The following is a 16,333-nucleotide window of genomic DNA, read 5'->3' as shown; positions in this document are numbered from 1 at the left end:
TCCCACCAACAAGCATGCACTGCAACCAAGCGTCTCAAGATCTACTGAATGGAGAGAAACTGGTTGCCCAAGCTTTTCACAAGGTCCATGGAGCCGCTGGCGAACAAGAGGACTTGAAGACTGTACGCGGCTTCGCGAGCATAATCGAGCTGAAGCGAGCGCGTCGATATCTGGTCGGTCGAGAGAGAAGTCGCCGCTGATCCTGCTAAGACAGCTTCATAGCGTCTACGCGCCCAATCATTGAGGCCTGTGCCATTGTATCAGCTCTGTGACCGTGCAAGGAAAAGCTGCTCGGACCAAGGTATTGAAAGACGCGCCCATAGTTAAAATCCACCTCTTGACACTGTCCACGCAACTCAGCATACTTGCCAAGGAATGCAAAACCCTGTAGTGACGCATTAGCTAGCTTCACTGAAGATGAAGAAGTTACAGACTTGTGCGATCTGATGGTGCCGATTATCACTTTGACGTTGCATAGATCGATGTATGTACGAGATCGCAATTGACAGAGCCGCGGCGGGACAATCGTCGAGGTCATCCCAACCAGCAAGAGAATGAACTGCCTCTGTGTCAGCTTACAACCATCAAAAGAACATGGACATACAGATTGATGCGCCAAAGCTTTTGCCATTGAGCATCAGATTGCCGTATAGAAATGCAAAATAGGGATTCTTGCGTGTCGGCTTCCATGAGTTATCATCAAAGACGTATTCTTCTGCCTCGTCTTCCTCTTCCTCTTCGGCTTCCGCCTCAGGCTCGCTTGCATCGTCTGCTTCCTCGCACCCTTGTCTTTTCCGTTTCTGCGTTCTTCTGGCGACCTTGTGAGCTCTCTCGGCGGCATGCTTTCTGGAGCGGATGTGTTTGACACTCGCTCGATGAGCATTGCCAGCTGCTTCATCTTCGATCCAACGCTTCTGTCGAGCTAAGAACTTTTGCATCTTTGACGCTGCTAGAGCTTCGGCGGCTTGATAGCCAGAACCGAGAGCTGCCAGCAATAAACGTATAGGTTCTGTTTGGAATTGGTTGTGCATCATGATCTGCCGGATTTGCACCACAATCTCGTCATATCTGCGCTCACGCAGAGCAACCGCTTCAACGATCCGTCAGATCGTAGCTCTGCGTGCCATGACAGTGACTTACCGCAATACGCGAGACGGATGCTTTGCATGCGAATCTTATCCTGAATCATGACAGCTGACTCGCTGACGATCTTGAGGGTCCGACGGGCTCCAGAACAGTCGCCGTATTCGCACAGTGCGAAAGCATACTGCAAAGTTATGATCAGATCGCGTTCAAGGCAGTCTATGACTCATACCTGCATGACAAATGCAAGCCAGCCGTCGAAATCGAGACCGCGAAAGACCTCCACTTTGACCGTATCTCTTTGCTCGTCCTCTGCAACGAGTTGAGTGCGATCGAGGTCCGAATGGAGCACACTCACCCGTCAGAGCAGCCAGCCGTTTCGGGAGTTCTGTATAACAATCGCCCAGCATGCTTATCGGGAGCCACCGCGACTTGAGCTCTTGCTGCTCCTTCCATGAGTCCCTCGGGAAGAGTACCTTGCTATTTTGATAGTCCTCTATGTGCCCAGCCGCCAATTCGAACCATGCGTTACGAGCCTCTATTCCACCTTGCTTCATCAGGGTGGACAGTCGATCGAGCTCATCAAGCGCCTCGCCGAAAGCAGCGCACCGTTCGCGCTCATTCTGTTCTCGTACATGAGCTGGCATCGGTCGTTGTCTGCCTCGTCGATCTCTTCGGTCACGTTTTCGTTGGGATGCGAGCGTTTGCTTGTCTGCCTTTCCGAACAAGCCAAGGTACTTCTCCTCGTCGGAGCCAGCATAATCCGAAGGATAGTACTCGTTGTCCGAATCTGGAGGAGGCTGACTGGCTCTTCGCACGACAGCAACCTCCTCGAGTAGCTGGACCGCGCGCTGTACGTTGCCTTGCTTAACCCAAAGGTTGCCAAGCTCTTCCTTGAGCGCAAGATCGTTCGGATCGTTGTCGAGCAGGGCAGATATTATATCTATTGCCTTGGGGTACAGTTCCAGACCCGTATAACATCGAGCCAGGTTTCTGTACAGAGTAGGCGAATTGTCGTCGATGAGACGCATCTGCTCGTAGATGACTTTGGCGCTTTGAAATTGCTGCGTAGCGAGCAACGAGTCTGCAAGCTCCCCACATACCGCCCAGTGATCGGCAACTGAGATCTTGTCGATCGCAAGTAGATGAAGCTTGCTTTCTGTCGAATTGTGAGACAGGACTCGGCAGATCGCAAGCCGCAAGCGGAGGCGTGCAGGCAGCGAATACACCGGACAAGACAGAGCGAGCTCGAGTATCTGTTGCGTTACGGTCGTCTCGCCTTTGATGGGCCTCGCTGTCATGGTGCGATCAATGTCGAATTCTCGATCGTCTTCGAATGCTGCCCAGAAAGTCTGGTGAGCACGCTCGCCGAGCCATCTCTGACCTTCGCGAATGTACCTGCAAGCATCGCGATACCGTTGAGCAGCTTGCAAAGCCTGGGCCATGAGATCAAGGTCGTCTGCGGTGAATCTAGCGGTGTCTTCCTGCCGCAGGGGCTCAAGGGTCTGCTGACGATGATGCTCGAATGCCTGCACCATCATGTCTGCCGCTTGTGTGAAGTAATTGTCGCGATAGAAAAGCCCTGTGAGTTTGCGGACAGTTGGCAGATCGAATGGGTAGGCTTTAGCGAGCCTGCGAAAAGTGGCCACCGCCGTGCGAGTATCGCCAATCTGTTCGCTGAGCTCTGCCTTGGCCCATAGCGCATCGACATCGTTCTTGTCAGCCGCAAGGACCTGACTGTAGCAGTATATAGCCTGCACGTTCTGATTCAAATCTCTGCAGACATGTCAGTGCGCTGGTGGAGAGCTTTCGGTCGCCTACCTAGACTGCTGCGCGAGCTCGAACCATATATCGACCTCACCGTCCAGCAGGTGAGCACCCACGAGATCAAACATGAGGGCTTTCTCGACATTGCCAAGATCTTTGTTGATCGCAGATAGCGTGTGCCATGCGGTCGCGAGATTGGGCTGCAGCCTGATGATGCGAGTGAGCTTGAGGATTGCAGCCGGATAATCCTGGCCGACAAAGCTCTCGTTGGCATCCCCGAGCAGTCGAGCTACCTCTGCTGTGGGCTCGACCTGACGTTTCGCGCCGCGAATGCGTGACTTGACTCGTGACCGTCTGCCTTTCATGGAAGTGCGTCTGAGTTCTTGACGAAAGTCGTCGATATCTCCAGGCGTCGTGAGCATAGGATCGATCTCAATCTCTGACTGAGCACGTTGGCGAGATCCCTTGCGGTCTGGGAGGCCGAGTTCAGGCGAGATGGCCGCTTGACCGAGCAGGCTTCTACTGAGCGCGATGGCCGATGGATCATTGTTGTCGATATCCTCTGCGATCCTGCCTGCTTCGCGGGCGAGGGTATCAAAGTCGACTGTCTGTCCGATAGCCTGCTCGTCGTCCGTATCGTCATCATCCGCTAGCTCTTCAGACTCCACCTCTTCTTCAGTGCCATCATCTTCGCGTCTCTTCATCTGTGTCGGCCGACTGGTGCTCGTCGGCAGGCTACGCCCACCTTTCACCTCGGGGTCATGCTCGATGTTCATCTGCATTGACTCGTCTTGCACGCTTCTTGCTCTCTTGCGAGGGCGTCCTCGTGCTTTGGCGGCGGGAGCATTGCGCGCATGTGTATCATCATAGGGAGTGCTTGACGAACTTGCAACCGGCTGTCGGCTGCGGGCCTGCTCGGGGGAAAGGTCGACGACGCAGGGCATGCGGGTGATGATGGTCCTCACATTTGAATTGACTTGGCCAAATGTGAGGACAAGTCAATTCAAATACCATGACATATCGGCCAGGACGCGACGGAATCATCAAGCTCTGACAGCAAGCCAAGGCAAAGATGCTCAAGGCTCGCTTGGCAACACGGCCAGCCTTGCGAGCTGCTCGTGTGGCTCATCAGACGAGACAAGTGAGAGCTCTGCTAAACACGTCGGGAGCCTCGTGGCTGATTCTTGAATTAGTATGCCGACGTGCCTCTGGCTGTAGAGCAGGTCTCTCGAGCAGGTCCGAAGAAGCGTAGAGGCTTCACTAGACGTCTTGCAACCTACTCTGCCATTCTTGGCACCGCGGTCTATACGCTTGGCACCTATGCCGCCCTTGAGAACGACCGCTGGCATGATATCTTCGTCGAGTCTGTTCCTCTAGGCGAGAAGCTGGTTGCCTACTTCGAGGAGCACGATGTCTCGTCTGAGCTCGGACAGCTCGGCCCCTACGTCCAAGATGCAAAGCGGGTCACAGACAAGGTGGTCGGCACGGTCTCGGATTCATACCAAAGGACGATCGGCCAGGTCAAGCAGGCTGCATCCACCGACTCACATCCCGCCGGCGGCGGCGTAGAGGACAGACTGACCAAAGCTGCATCTGATGTCAAGGAAAGAGCCTCCAAAGACGTCTCGACCGCAGAACGCAAGGCCCAATCTGCCAAGGCGCGTCTCTCGGAAAATGCGGACAATACGGCGGCGCAGGCCAAGGATGCCGTCCAAGGCGCGAAGAATGAGACGCAACGGGCTGCACAAGAGGTCAAGGCAAAGTCTTCTGAGCTGACCTCTCGCGCCTCATCGACGCTCGATGAGACGAAGAAGAGCATTGTTGACACTTCGAAAGATCTCGCCGCGTCTGCAGAAGCAGCACTCGCTTCTGTCACGCCCAAGATCAGCACCTCACCGAGCGATATACTGCCTCCTGCCCCTACGAAGCGGCCTTCTGATCCCACACGACCGCGAGAATTGGACGCTTCGCCTCAGGACCTGTACAAGCCACCTGCCGAGCTATACACAGGCTCACAGCTACCGCTCGGCTTTGAGCCACCGCCCGGCTATTTCGTACCTGCAGCGCCTAAGCGAGGAGAAGCGCCCAAAGCAAAAGTGCCGGTCGCTGCTCCGCCGCCACCACCGTTACCGCTTGTCGCGCCCGCTGTCAAAGAACTCGCCGATTCGGAGCCAGTACTGGGTCAATTGGCGACCACGATCGATCAGCTCGCTTCCTTCCTCAGTAGCTCTGCCGGTGCTGCTACTGCCGCTACTACATCTGCTGCGGGCGGCGCCAAAGACGTGCTCACGACAGCGCAGATTGATCTGCAAAACCTGGGCAATCGACTAGAGACCATCAAAGCCCAAGAGAAGGCCAAGCTCGAGAGCCAGCTCGAGTCGCAAGCGCGCGACTACTCGAACAAGCTCGTCTCGCAGGAACGTGAACTCATAGAACGACTTGAAGCGCAAGAGGACGACTGGCGATCTGCATTCGAGAGCGAACGCAAAGAGCTCGTACAGGCTTATCGCTCAAAGCTCGATTCGGAGCTCGAAACGCAGAAGGACATCATCAACCAGAGATTGAAGGAAGAAGTGATTGCGCAAGGTATCGAGCTGCAACGCCGGTGGCTACGCGAGATCAAGCTCAGAGTAGAGCAAGAGCGCGGCGGCAGATTGAGCAAGCTTGAGGAGCTCGAGGGCGGACTCAAGAAACTGGAACGCGTCGCGCTCGACAACTCCCAATATCTGGATGATACACTCAAGATTCACACCCTCTGGTCTGCCTTGCGAGCTGCTACTTCAACTGCACTCAACAGTATCGATAGAAGGCCGATTGGCGAACAGATTCGTGCCCTCCAGCACATTGCTGTGACGTACGACGAGCCTGAAAGCGAGTCCGGCAAAGCGGATAGTCCACTGTCGGCCGCTCTTGCATCTTTGCCAGAGAAGACCCTCGAGCAGGGCACCGAGAGTCTGCCCGCTCTCTCAGTCTGGTTCACGGGCAAAGTAGCGCCACAGCTCAAAAAAGCTGCCCTGCTGCCTGACGAGGGCGGTTTCTTGGCCTATCTCGCCTCTGCACTGTTCTCGAATCTGCTCATCACACGACAGGGCCCCACGCCCGGTGACGATGTGATGAGCATCTTGTCGAGGTCCGAGTATTTCCTCGCCCGTAAGGATCTCGACAGTGCTGCCCGAGAGATCAATCAGCTTCGCGGCTGGCCCAAGATTCTCGCGAGGGATTGGCTCGAAGCAGCCAGACGGCATCTCGAGGTTAAGCAGGCGCTAGAGGTATCTCCTTTCCGCTTCAAGTCTCGCTTGAGCTCATGCAGAAGCGAGCAGGTCGCAGAGACAGAAGCCACATTAGAATCGCTTCTCGTGCTGTAGAGATGCACCTGATATGAGGCCTGACCACTCGAGCGAGTGCTCCGTGTCCGTCGTGTGCGCGTGCTCGTCGCGATTTTTCGAGGCACATTCTGGCCTTTCGCAGCATGGAGAACGCAGTGTATACGACGTCAGTAGCGAGTCGTGTCTGTCCAGAGCACAGGACTGACGTGAGACCGCACAGAGACGAGTATGGGCGGCCATTCCTCATCGTCAGAGAACAAGGCAAAAAGACTCGCATGCACGGCGTGGAGGCGATCAAGTCACACATCCTCGCGGCCAGATCGGTGGCTACCATCCTGAGGACGTCCATAGGACCACGCGGGCTCGACAAGATCCTCGTCAGCCCTGACGGCGACATCACGGTCACAAACGATGGAGCGACGATCTTGTACGGCTCTTCACTTTGCAGAGGCCTGCCTGCTCGGGGCTCACGAGCGGATCTGGCGCAGGTCTGGCATGGAGGTCGAGCATCAGATCGCAAAGCTGCTCGTCCAGCTGTCGCAGTCACAGGACAGCGAAGTGGGCGATGGTACAACAGGCGTCGTCGTCTTGGCAGGCGCACTGCTTGAACAGTCAGAGGCCTTGCTCGACAGAGGCATACATCCCATCAAGATCGCAGACGGCTTCGAACGTGCCTGTGCTATCGCAGTCGATGAGCTCGACAAGGTGTCTGACAAGATTGACTTCTCCAAAGACAACACTGCCGAACTGGAGAAGGTAGCGACGACTTGTCTGGGCAGCAAGATGTCAGTCTGCCATCTCGATTGGGGTTAAAATCATTGCTGATACACAGTGATCAGTGTCTCTAAGGCTCATGGCCTCTTCTCCAAGATTGCGGTGGACGCAGTCATGTCAGTAGCAGATCTAGAGAGGAAAGACGTCGACTTTGAGCTCATCAAGGTCGACGGCAAAGTCGGCGGCTCACTCGAGGACACGACGCTCGTCAAGGGCGTCGTCATCGATAAGGACATGTCCCATCCGCAGATGCCCCGTTCACTCAAGAACGCCAAATTGGCCATCCTCACCTGCCCCTTTGAGCCACCGCGACCGAAGACAAAGCACAAGCTAGACATCACCACCGTTGAAGAATACAAGAAACTGCAGACCTACGAACGCTCCAAGTTTGAGGACATGATCAAGCGTGTCAAGGATACAGGCGCAAATCTCGTCATCTGCCAATGGGGCTTTGACGACGAAGCGAATCATCTGCTCATGCAGAATGAGCTGCCTGCCGTACGCTGGGTCGGAGGACCAGAGATTGAGGTACGTCTCACGACAGCTCTAAAAAATGCGCTCAATATGCTGTAGCTCATCGCCATTGCCACGAACGGGCGCATTGTGCCACGCTTCGAAGACTTGACGGCAGCAAAGCTGGGCAAGGCCGGCGTCGTTCGCGAGCTGGTCAGTTCGTATGGATTCGTATGAAATCCTGCTTATCCTCGTACCTGCAGTCATTCGGTACCACACGAGACAAGATGCTGGTCATCGAAGAATGCGCCAATACAAGAGCGGTGACCGTCTTTGTACGAGGAAGCAACAAAATGGTACCTATCGTAATGTTGAAAGTATGCAGCACTGACCCGCTCCGGCAGATCATCGACGAAGCGAAGCGAGCACTGCACGACGCTCTCTGCGTCGTCCGCAATCTCGTCAAAGACAATCGAGTCGTGTACGGCGGTGGAGCCGCGGAGATTGCGTGCAGCGTGGCCGTCGCCAATGCAGCTGACAGCGTGCGCTCCTAGCCTGTCTTCAGCCGACGCTCACTGCTGACACTAGTCTGCAGATTGCAAGCATCGAGCAATACGCGATGCGGGCCTTTGCCTCTGCCCTCGATGCCATTCCTGTCGCACTTGCAGAGAACTCGGGCCTGTCTCCAATCGAAACTCTCGCAGAAGTCAAAAGCAGGCAAATCACAGAAAAGAATGGACGATTAGGCGTCGATTGCGTGGGCAGCGGCGACAATGGTAAGCATTGGCGTCGCACCCGTCTCATCCCGAGCTGACACTGTGTGGCCAGACATGAAAGCGCAATTCGTTTTCGACCCGCTTATATCAAAGCGACAGCAGTACTTGCTCGCGACTCAGCTCGTTCGAGCGGTGCTCAAGGTCAGCAGCCACTTGAGTCATTGTGCGATCCCACCCGCTCATTTTACTTGATCGCAGGTGGACGATGTCATACAAGCAGGCGCGGACGAAGATTACTGAGCGACATAGAGATACTTTGCAGCCCATATATTGAGTGGCAGAGGTGCAATCTGGTCCTCAGAAGCAACATCGGCGGCAGCACAGGTGAGGCATCACAAGGCTCGATTTACGGTACAACTCGTACATGCAACTCGCGCACAGCTGTATGCCTCGCTGTATGGCGCCCAGAGAGTCGTGTCGTCGCGCAGGCAGTCGAGCGCGTCGTCAGACACCATCAGCTTTGAACATATGAGCCGTTCCGAAAGACAGGCAGAGGTCGTGAGGGTTGGGGTCTGTTTGAGTCTGTTTTGAGATAAAAGGGTTGGATGATCACACAAGGCAGAAGACGGCAGAGAGGGTATCTTTGGGTAACGAGCGCACAGAATGAAGAGCGCTTATTCGGCTTTGCCTTCATAGGCAGCCTTGGCATTGGTGTAGCGTTCCTTGTCGCGAGTCGCCATGTCATTGTATTGCTACGCAAGCGAGCGGATGAGAGTATGATCATGTAAGACCAGTCTGAGCTCACCTTTTTCTCAGATTCATCAAGATCCTTCCATTGGGCACCAAGAATCTTGCCAAGCTCGCCGAAAGACGCGTCTGGATTGTCCTCCTTGACCTGGGTACGCTTGTCCTGTCTATAGGAGCATGATTTGATCAGCGGGATGAGTTCGTGCGTCACGTGCAGGGACTCACGAGTAGAACATGTAGGCCGACAGAGGGCGCTTTGGCGCATTCGGGTCCTTTTCCTTCTTGCCCGACTTCTTCTCGACAGGGGAAGCCTTCTCCTTCTTCTCCTTGAGCACCTTGCCGGTTGTGCCTTCCTTTGCCATCTTGCGGGGGCTGACTTGAGATGATCTGCAGACAGACCGAGCAAATCAGCGCCTGTCTACAGCTTTGTGCGGGGCCAGAAGAGGCAGGAGGATGAGGCAGGATCAACGGCGCGTGTTGTGATCCAGTGAAGTCCTTGCTGAACGAGCCTGGTGCCAGCTGACGCGTGTCAATGACGAAGTACACCAGCGGGCGCGTCTCGACCGTCTCCGAACGCGATACGAGCTCGTCTTTGAGGGATGGTGACTCGACAAGGTGCAGGTAGATGCGCTCAATCGTACACACACTGTGCGAGGCGCGCGAGTCGATGAGCTGATTCTGAGCTGGAAATCCCGTCGATATGGAGCCAATACTGCTCGCCAATATGATGGTATGATGGTGTGAGCGGGCAGGAGAGAGAAAGGCGAGGCCGCGAAGAGAGGAAAAGACAGGGAGAAGAGTGCTGAACGAGACCTACATAGATTTCTAGATGTCTAGATGCCTTCTCTGTGAGCAAGTCAATGTCAGTTTGTACGTGGCAGCAACGCGCCTGGCCTCACGATTTTGGCTGTGCGCACAAACAAGGCAGAGGGCGGCGACCGCGCAGGCCAAAGGCCGCCCACCATTTGACTTAATAATATTAATCGTCACCCGTTTCTCACGCGACACGTATTGCACGGCAAGCACCACCAGTCGGATCAGTCAATCTTTCGTCCGTCTCGCGTCGACAAAGGTCAGGCACCATGGCGGAAGATGGCGCTGCAGTGCCCAGCGAGCACAAGGGCAGCTGGACGAGCTTCCTCAAGTCGTACGTCATTCATCGCCGGCGGCTACGCTGTCAGGCACAGCTTGGCTTTGCTGCTGTTTGCTGACCTCTGCTCATGGTCGTGCAGCATCAGCACCTTTTCAGGTGATCTCTCGAGCATGACTGCACCCTCCTTCATCCTATCTCCCACCAGTCTTGCCGAATTTCCGTCATATTGGGGCGAACCGACCGAGGCGTTCATCGCCATCTCTAAGGGCAAGACAGCCGAGGACAGAGCTTTGGCTGTGCTCGCATGGTTCCTCTGCACGACAAAGGGTCAATTCACGCGTCGAGAGACTCAGACTGGCTCGTACGTTCTTTCGATTCGGCTGCGTCGCCATCCGCTGACCAAGAGCATCAGCGAGAAGAAGCCCTTGAATCCGCAAGCGTTCCCTCGACGGCAGCGTCTGCTCATATACTGACGTCATGCGCAGCGTCCTTGGCGAAACCTTCCTCGGTCGATGGGACACGCCGCAAGGCAAGACCGAGCTCATCGCCGAGCAAGTATCGCATCATCCACCTGTCCGTCGCGTATTGACACGTGCCAATCGCACTGCTGACTTCTTGATCGCAGGTCACTGCCTACTTTCTTCACAATAAAGAATCTCGCGTGTCGCTACAAGGTCATTGTGGCCAGAAGACCTCCTTCTCCGGAAGATCGATCGTCGTCAAGCAAGTCGGCCATGCGCTCATCAGATTGTCCCTGCCCGATGGCGGCATCGAGAGCTACCTGATCACTTTGCCTCGGTTGCGCATCGAAGGCTTGTGGTATGGCTCTCCTTAGTAAGTCATCTGTGCCAAGAGCAGGCTCTGGCCGGACCTGATGGGCTTGGGACAGCATCGAGCTCAGCGACTCGTCTTTCATCCAGTCATCAGCTGGCACCCACATTGCAATAGAGTACAAGGCAAGAGTTCTTTATTTGGATGCCATCGCATAGCTCAGTTGCTTGCGACAGGGCAAAGGATATTTTGGCGGCAAATCGCACTCGTTCAAAGCGAGCGTGGCCAAGTCGGCAAAAGACATCAGCTCGCCTGATCATGTCATCGAAGGCCAATGGAACGCCAAATCATCGTACACAAAGGGCAGTCATAGCGGCAAGCCCTTTCACGATGCGACGAAAGATTTTCCAGAAATCGCTGTCGCGCCAATCGAGGAGCAAGACACGATGGAATCTCGGCGGATCTGGAAAGAAGTTGCCGATGGCATCCGCAAAGGCAACTTTGAAGCCGCTAGCGCGGCCAAGACGAAGCTAGAGGCAAGCTCGCCTTGTCATTCTTGCATTGTAGCTGACGATGCACCTGCAGAACGAGCAGCGACAAAAGCGCAAACAGGAGACAGAGCTTGGCAAACCATGGCAGATGCGCTACTTCACGCATGTCCCTAGCGATGCGGACTGTACGTCAAAGACATCCTCACTAATCAAAGCTGAGTGTATCTCGTTATGCAGACGGCAAACTTGTCAAGCAATTCGGCGGCCAGCCAGATGAGGAAGAGGCATTCTACTACAAAGGGCTGTGATGGCAGCAACAACAAGCATCTGTCTGTACATCAGATCGCAATCTAATCTGTCGCACTACTAGCGTCTTTTGTATGCCTTTGGAGCCGAAATTCTGCTAAGCATGCTTGACCTGTCTCAATAGAGCCTGGAACGTTTCTGCTTGCTTCTTTCTCGGGAGTGAATTGATCCAGGCATTGAACGAGCGCGGATCGGCGTGGTTCGCGGCCGCAATGAGCATCTCCCATTCAGATGCACTCAGCCTACTGCTCGTTTGCTGCAGTGTCGCTGGCAGATTCGGCATTGGCCTCTCCTCCTGGGGCTCGCTTTGGTAGTTCGCTGGCCTTGCAGTTCGCGATCGAGCGTCGCCCACTCTGCGAAGCTTTTGCGCCCAGTATTTCAGTAGTGCAAACAGCGCGACAAGGCTTGGTTTCCTACCTCCTGCTTGATGGCGTCTCTGGTCCTCTTGCGCTCGATGTTGCTCTCGCCAATCACAGCCTACCTCAAAGTCAGTTGATGCGAGCCAAGTAAACACGTCCCGACTTGCATTGTGCGCATGCGTATAGTTGATCCCGACCGAGTTGAGGATAATGTCAATTTGACCCACGTCAGCAGAGGCCGGGGCGAGGGGATCCTCGTCTGTAGTCTTCCGCAGCCCGGCTGCAAATGCGCCGGCAGCCTCGTCATCTTTCGCCTGATCAGCCGTTACCTTTGTATAGAGATACTCTAGTTCTTCCATGTTGCAGTCTTCGATCGACGCCTCGGTCATTGTGATATCATCGCCTCTGAACGCGAAGAGATTCTTGCAGCCGAAAAGGTCGCCTTGTTCGCTCGTTTTGCTCGAATCTTGCACGCCTGCAAAGTATCGCCGCTCATTCGCTGCAGTATAGGCCACATTCGTTTGTTGTTGCTTGTAGATCTGTCGCGCATAGATAACCTCCTCGAGCGTTCCAGAAGCCACGAGTCGGAAGACTTCTACATCGCGTATCTGGCCCCATCTGAAGGCACGGTCTTGAGCTTGCAAGTCAAGCGCCGGATTCCAGTTGGGATCAAAGATGATAACCTTGTTCGCACCGACGAGATTGAGGCCAACACCGCCAGCTGCGGTCGAGATGAGGAAAACGAACTTGCGAGCACTCGTATTGAACTCGTCACAAAGTCCAAGGCGATCTTGAGAAGGTGTCGATCCATCTAGACGGAGCCAAGCGGTGGGATAATCCTCGTTAATCCAAGTTTCGAGAGCATCGAGTAAACGCTTCGAGCGCGAGAATAATAAGACCTTATCGCCATCTGCTGACATGCGTCAGCTTTGCCATCGATCGCCGTCGGCCACGCACGCATAGAGAAGTGGTAGAGTAGCTGAGCTACAGGCTCCCATTTACCGCAAAGGCTGCGATCGGTCGTATGTATGAAGTCAGGACCTGGGATCTGCCCTGCAGCCGTCCCCGGGAACGCCGTGAGATACCAACCTCTTTCTTTCTCGTATCGCTCTGGTTTGGTCTTGCGCAACCTACGGTCTGGATGAATGAGTACGATATGATTGGCGATCTTAAGGAGCAGCTGGACGCCAGGCAGAATGTGGTGAAACCAATCGGCATCAATTGCCTTCAAGCAGCAATGCCTAAACTCGAGGCCGCTGTTACACATCGCACAAGGATCACGCGAGATAGCAGCATTGCGAAGTTTGTCCGAACGGAGTGCGCAAAGATACGCTTCGAGCTGACGAGGTGCCATGGGACAGAATATGATCTTATCGACTTTGCTGGGCAGCTGATCCGCGATGATGGCCTTGGTCCGGCGAAGCATGTAATGAGGCAGAAGGTTGTGCGCGAGTTGCTGGGCACGAATACGACCGGCGGAAAGCTCTGCAGGAGTTGCAGTCTTGCTCTGCGCAGCTTGGATCGGGTCTGTCACGAGAACCTTCCACTGTTCAGGCGTACCGACGCGAGCTGAGAATGCAATTTTCAGCCGTGCGAGGTGCCGATGGAGCATGCTTACTTGGCAGACACCAGTCGAGAATAGTGTGTAGCTCACTGAAGCGGTTTTGCATGGCTGTGCCGGTAAGGCCAAACCTGATCTGGCATGTGAATTGATGATATGCCACCGTTTTCTGGGCGTCTGCATTCTTGACAGTGTGACACTCATCCAGAATGATGCAAGTCAAGTCGAGATCAGCAAAGCTTTCGATCTCGTTGCGGACTGTATCCTGGCCAGCAATCAGGACATCGGCGTATCCGTTCTTGAAGTCCTGCAAAGCTTGCTTGCGTTCCGAGCCTCGATAAATTCCGATCGAAAGGAACGACCAAGTTGTGATCTCTCTCGCCCAATTATCGATCACACTGAGGGGAACAATGATCAAGGCAGTCGGACCGAGCTGCGTGGGCTTGTCGGGCTTGTCGTGCTCTCGAATATGTCGTGTTCGGCGCAAAGCGTCGCTCGATGTACCGTTTTGAGCCATGATAGCGGAGAGGAATGCTATCACCTGAATGGTCTTGCCTAGACCCATGTCATCGCAAAGCAGGGCCCCTTCGGTCTTGTTGTAATGTCGGAATAGAGATTGAGCGCCTTCGCGCTGGTAATTTCGCAGAAAGCGATTGATACTCGCCGGTATCTCGCATAGGCGGCCGTCTTTCGTCTGGCCAAGAATGAAAGTGCGAGCCGCTAGCGGCGCTCTCGTCGTGATTTCGAGTTGAGGGCGTTCGTCCGAAGGGGGGTAAATTTGAAGAGCGGCTGGCGTGCTCGCAGACAAGCCCTGTGACGAATTTGCAGGCTTTCTGTGTGTCAAGGCAGCGCTGAGCGTTATCCGACCCGTCTCGATGAGTCGACTGTTCGTGTCGTCGCGAACCGAGGTCTGCAGCAGAGAACGCTGCGCCTCAGCCTCTACGCCTGCATCATGTGTCTGCGCTCCTCCACCCAAGGTCTCGCGCGTGTCTGGCGGGGCAACAGCCTTGTAGTGATCCATGGCCATCATCCTCGTAATGCGCTGTATTCGCACCTCTTCATCCTCTTCGCTCTCATCGCCAGATTGCGGGCCCACGAAGCTAGGCAGTGTCGGTAGTCTGCTCGGCTTGATCATGGCACATTCGAGCATTGACTTGCGATTTGCGGGCGACGCTTGATAGTATGCTTCTGAGTGGGACATCTCATCGATACGAGCGTTGCGTATCTCTTCATCCTCTTCTGAGCTGCTGTCTAGCTCGTCTCGGCCGGAGCACTGCGCATGAGCCAAAGGTCCGTGTCGATTGGGTTCATTGTCTTCATCGTCAGTCGCGCTATCTTCCGATTCTGCCTGATCGATGTTCATTTCTGTCCCAGCCAAGGCTGGTGCGTCGGCAGCTTCAATGGCTTTGCCATTGCCGCCGTTGAGCTTGGCAGATTCGTCATCAGAGTCGCTCAAATCGTAGCATTGGATGTCGACCTTGAGCAGATCGTAGAGTGGATTGGTCTGGCGAGCGGCGCGTGCATCCTTGCGGGTCATGATCAGCCGTGCATGGGCGACTTTCGTCTGATTGCGCTTCTTCGCTGTCAGCTTGTAGGCACGCTCCATGATGCTAGGGCCGGCATGCTTGTCATCGCTGTCAATTACGTCGGACGGAGCAGCATCGAGCTCGGGCAGTGTGCGCCAGGACGGACCAGCGACAGGCGTCACTCGCTGGAGATCATATAAACCTTCGTCGCTGCTGGACTCCCGACGGACTCGCTTGTGCTGCTTGTGGGTGGCTGCAGAGCTCTGTCGCTTGGAGCCACTCTTATCTGTCTTCTCTGACTCGGTTCTGATGTTCTGCCGCATAGATTCCACGAAATCATCTTCGCTGTCGCTTCCTGGTCCACTGATCTGAGTGCTCCCGCAGTTTCTGGCTATCGAAGGTGACCCGGCTACCATTGCTAGCGGCGGCAGTCAAGTGTCGGTAATCGACGAGGCTCAACATGCAGTCAGAGCCTCTTCACTGAGTATTGAGTACTGGCACGGTGGGGCACTGGCGCGCAGTCTGGTACTCATATATATACGCAACGCGTGACAAGCCAGTGTGACAAGCCATGACGTGGCGCGTAGACAGTCATTCAGCCGCGTCGTGTATCCTACCGCGTTGTCTTTGATGTATTGCACAACTTGTCAGATATCTTAGCATTACAACCCAGAGCTGTCTGGTGCCTCGACCCTATACAAGGAGTTTCTAGACGAAGACCTTTGTTGATACCAAGCGATTTTCTCAGCTCTGCATGCTGCTCGTGGATCTTACGCTCATCCACCGGCACTCAGCATACGGACGAGAGTTGGGACTTGCTCGATGGCTCGAGAGGGAGCCAACGCTAGCTGCGCGCGAGCCCTCAGCCGGTGCCACCTCGGCTTGCCCTGAAGAGGCGGCATGTCCCTCGCGGAAAACTGAGATTTGCACTGGCGAGCCCCTTACGAGTGGGCTCCGTGTTTGTTTTTCTGAGTATACTTTGTTGGGCCAGCCTCGTGTGCATATTGGCTGCGAGTAGACTGACGGCAGAAGTTCGTCCTCGCTGTGCGCTTGCATGCTGTCCGCGACCTTAGCAATGCAGCTATCACGGTGAAAGCCGACCAGGCAATAGGAATTGCATCAATGGTGCCAGTAATTGGCTTGCATCTGACAGTCATCTGATATTGACGATGCTGCAGTAGTAGCCCTTGCGCATCCATGCTGCCCAGCCATCATGTCGTGGTGGTGATATAGACCTTCCATGATCGGCGCAATCTGTCGTTGCAGTGAAAGACTGAAACACAATGTGCACCGTAATGGCTGCGTAACCCGCGATAACGAAGCCAGTAGACTATTGAGGCCTAGCGATTGCAGCATGCGA

The 16,333-nt window shown here is 54.8% G+C and overlaps 6 protein-coding genes across 6 annotated transcripts; 3 read left to right on the top strand and 3 right to left on the bottom strand.

Moving 5' to 3' along the window:
* Positions 1–41: 41 nt before the first annotated feature.
* Positions 42–3,794, bottom strand: L969DRAFT_44134 (uncharacterized protein; the record flags this gene model as incomplete). Its single annotated transcript, XM_014715980.1, has 8 exons — positions 42–247; positions 298–385; positions 435–559; positions 605–1,090; positions 1,141–1,267; positions 1,316–1,395; positions 1,442–2,859; positions 2,905–3,794. 8 exons carry the CDS (start codon positions 3,792–3,794, stop codon positions 42–44), a joined length of 3,420 nt encoding a protein of 1,139 aa, XP_014571466.1.
* Positions 3,795–3,874: 80 nt separating this feature from the next.
* Positions 3,875–6,226, top strand: L969DRAFT_84792 (uncharacterized protein). Its single transcript, XM_014715979.1, has 2 exons — positions 3,875–3,991; positions 4,044–6,226. The coding sequence occupies exons 1-2, from the start codon at positions 3,923–3,925 to the stop codon at positions 6,213–6,215; spliced, it is 2,241 nt and encodes a 746-aa protein (XP_014571465.1). The 5' UTR covers positions 3,875–3,922; the 3' UTR covers positions 6,216–6,226.
* Positions 6,227–6,319: 93 nt separating this feature from the next.
* On the top strand, positions 6,320–8,786 carry L969DRAFT_43430 (uncharacterized protein; the record flags this gene model as incomplete). The annotated part of the gene is made up of 12 exons (XM_014715978.1): positions 6,320–6,342; positions 6,397–6,603; positions 6,665–6,961; positions 7,016–7,478; positions 7,524–7,616; positions 7,667–7,759; positions 7,808–7,945; positions 7,999–8,179; positions 8,232–8,320; positions 8,378–8,386; positions 8,429–8,674; positions 8,712–8,786. 12 exons carry the CDS (start codon positions 6,320–6,322, stop codon positions 8,784–8,786), a joined length of 1,914 nt encoding a protein of 637 aa, XP_014571464.1.
* A 7-nt stretch (positions 8,787–8,793) lies between these two features.
* Positions 8,794–9,252, bottom strand: L969DRAFT_42644 (uncharacterized protein; the record flags this gene model as incomplete). The annotated part of the gene is made up of 3 exons (XM_014715750.1): positions 8,794–8,871; positions 8,925–9,033; positions 9,092–9,252. Coding segments are annotated over 3 exons (348 nt in total), but the record flags the coding sequence as incomplete, so codon positions are not given.
* A 696-nt stretch (positions 9,253–9,948) lies between these two features.
* Positions 9,949–11,529, top strand: L969DRAFT_43012 (uncharacterized protein; the record flags this gene model as incomplete). Its single annotated transcript, XM_014715977.1, has 9 exons — positions 9,949–10,013; positions 10,099–10,320; positions 10,372–10,398; positions 10,445–10,532; positions 10,585–10,793; positions 10,849–10,921; positions 10,967–11,293; positions 11,316–11,406; positions 11,459–11,529. 9 exons carry the CDS (start codon positions 9,949–9,951, stop codon positions 11,527–11,529), a joined length of 1,173 nt encoding a protein of 390 aa, XP_014571463.1.
* Positions 11,530–11,624: 95 nt separating this feature from the next.
* L969DRAFT_42788 (uncharacterized protein) lies at positions 11,625–16,029 on the bottom strand (the record flags this gene model as incomplete). The annotated part of the gene is made up of 6 exons (XM_014715880.1): positions 11,625–11,888; positions 11,945–12,004; positions 12,042–12,796; positions 12,844–13,455; positions 13,505–15,360; positions 15,773–16,029. The coding sequence occupies 6 exons, from the start codon at positions 16,027–16,029 to the stop codon at positions 11,625–11,627; spliced, it is 3,804 nt and encodes a 1,267-aa protein (XP_014571366.1).
* Between the last annotated feature and the right edge of the window lie 304 nt (positions 16,030–16,333).

This window comes from Mixia osmundae (genome assembly GCF_000708205.1).
Source record: "Mixia osmundae IAM 14324 unplaced genomic scaffold scaffold_1, whole genome shotgun sequence".
Classification (NCBI taxonomy): domain Eukaryota; kingdom Fungi; phylum Basidiomycota; class Mixiomycetes; order Mixiales; family Mixiaceae; genus Mixia; species Mixia osmundae.
This window is presented reverse-complemented; position numbering and strand designations above follow the sequence as displayed.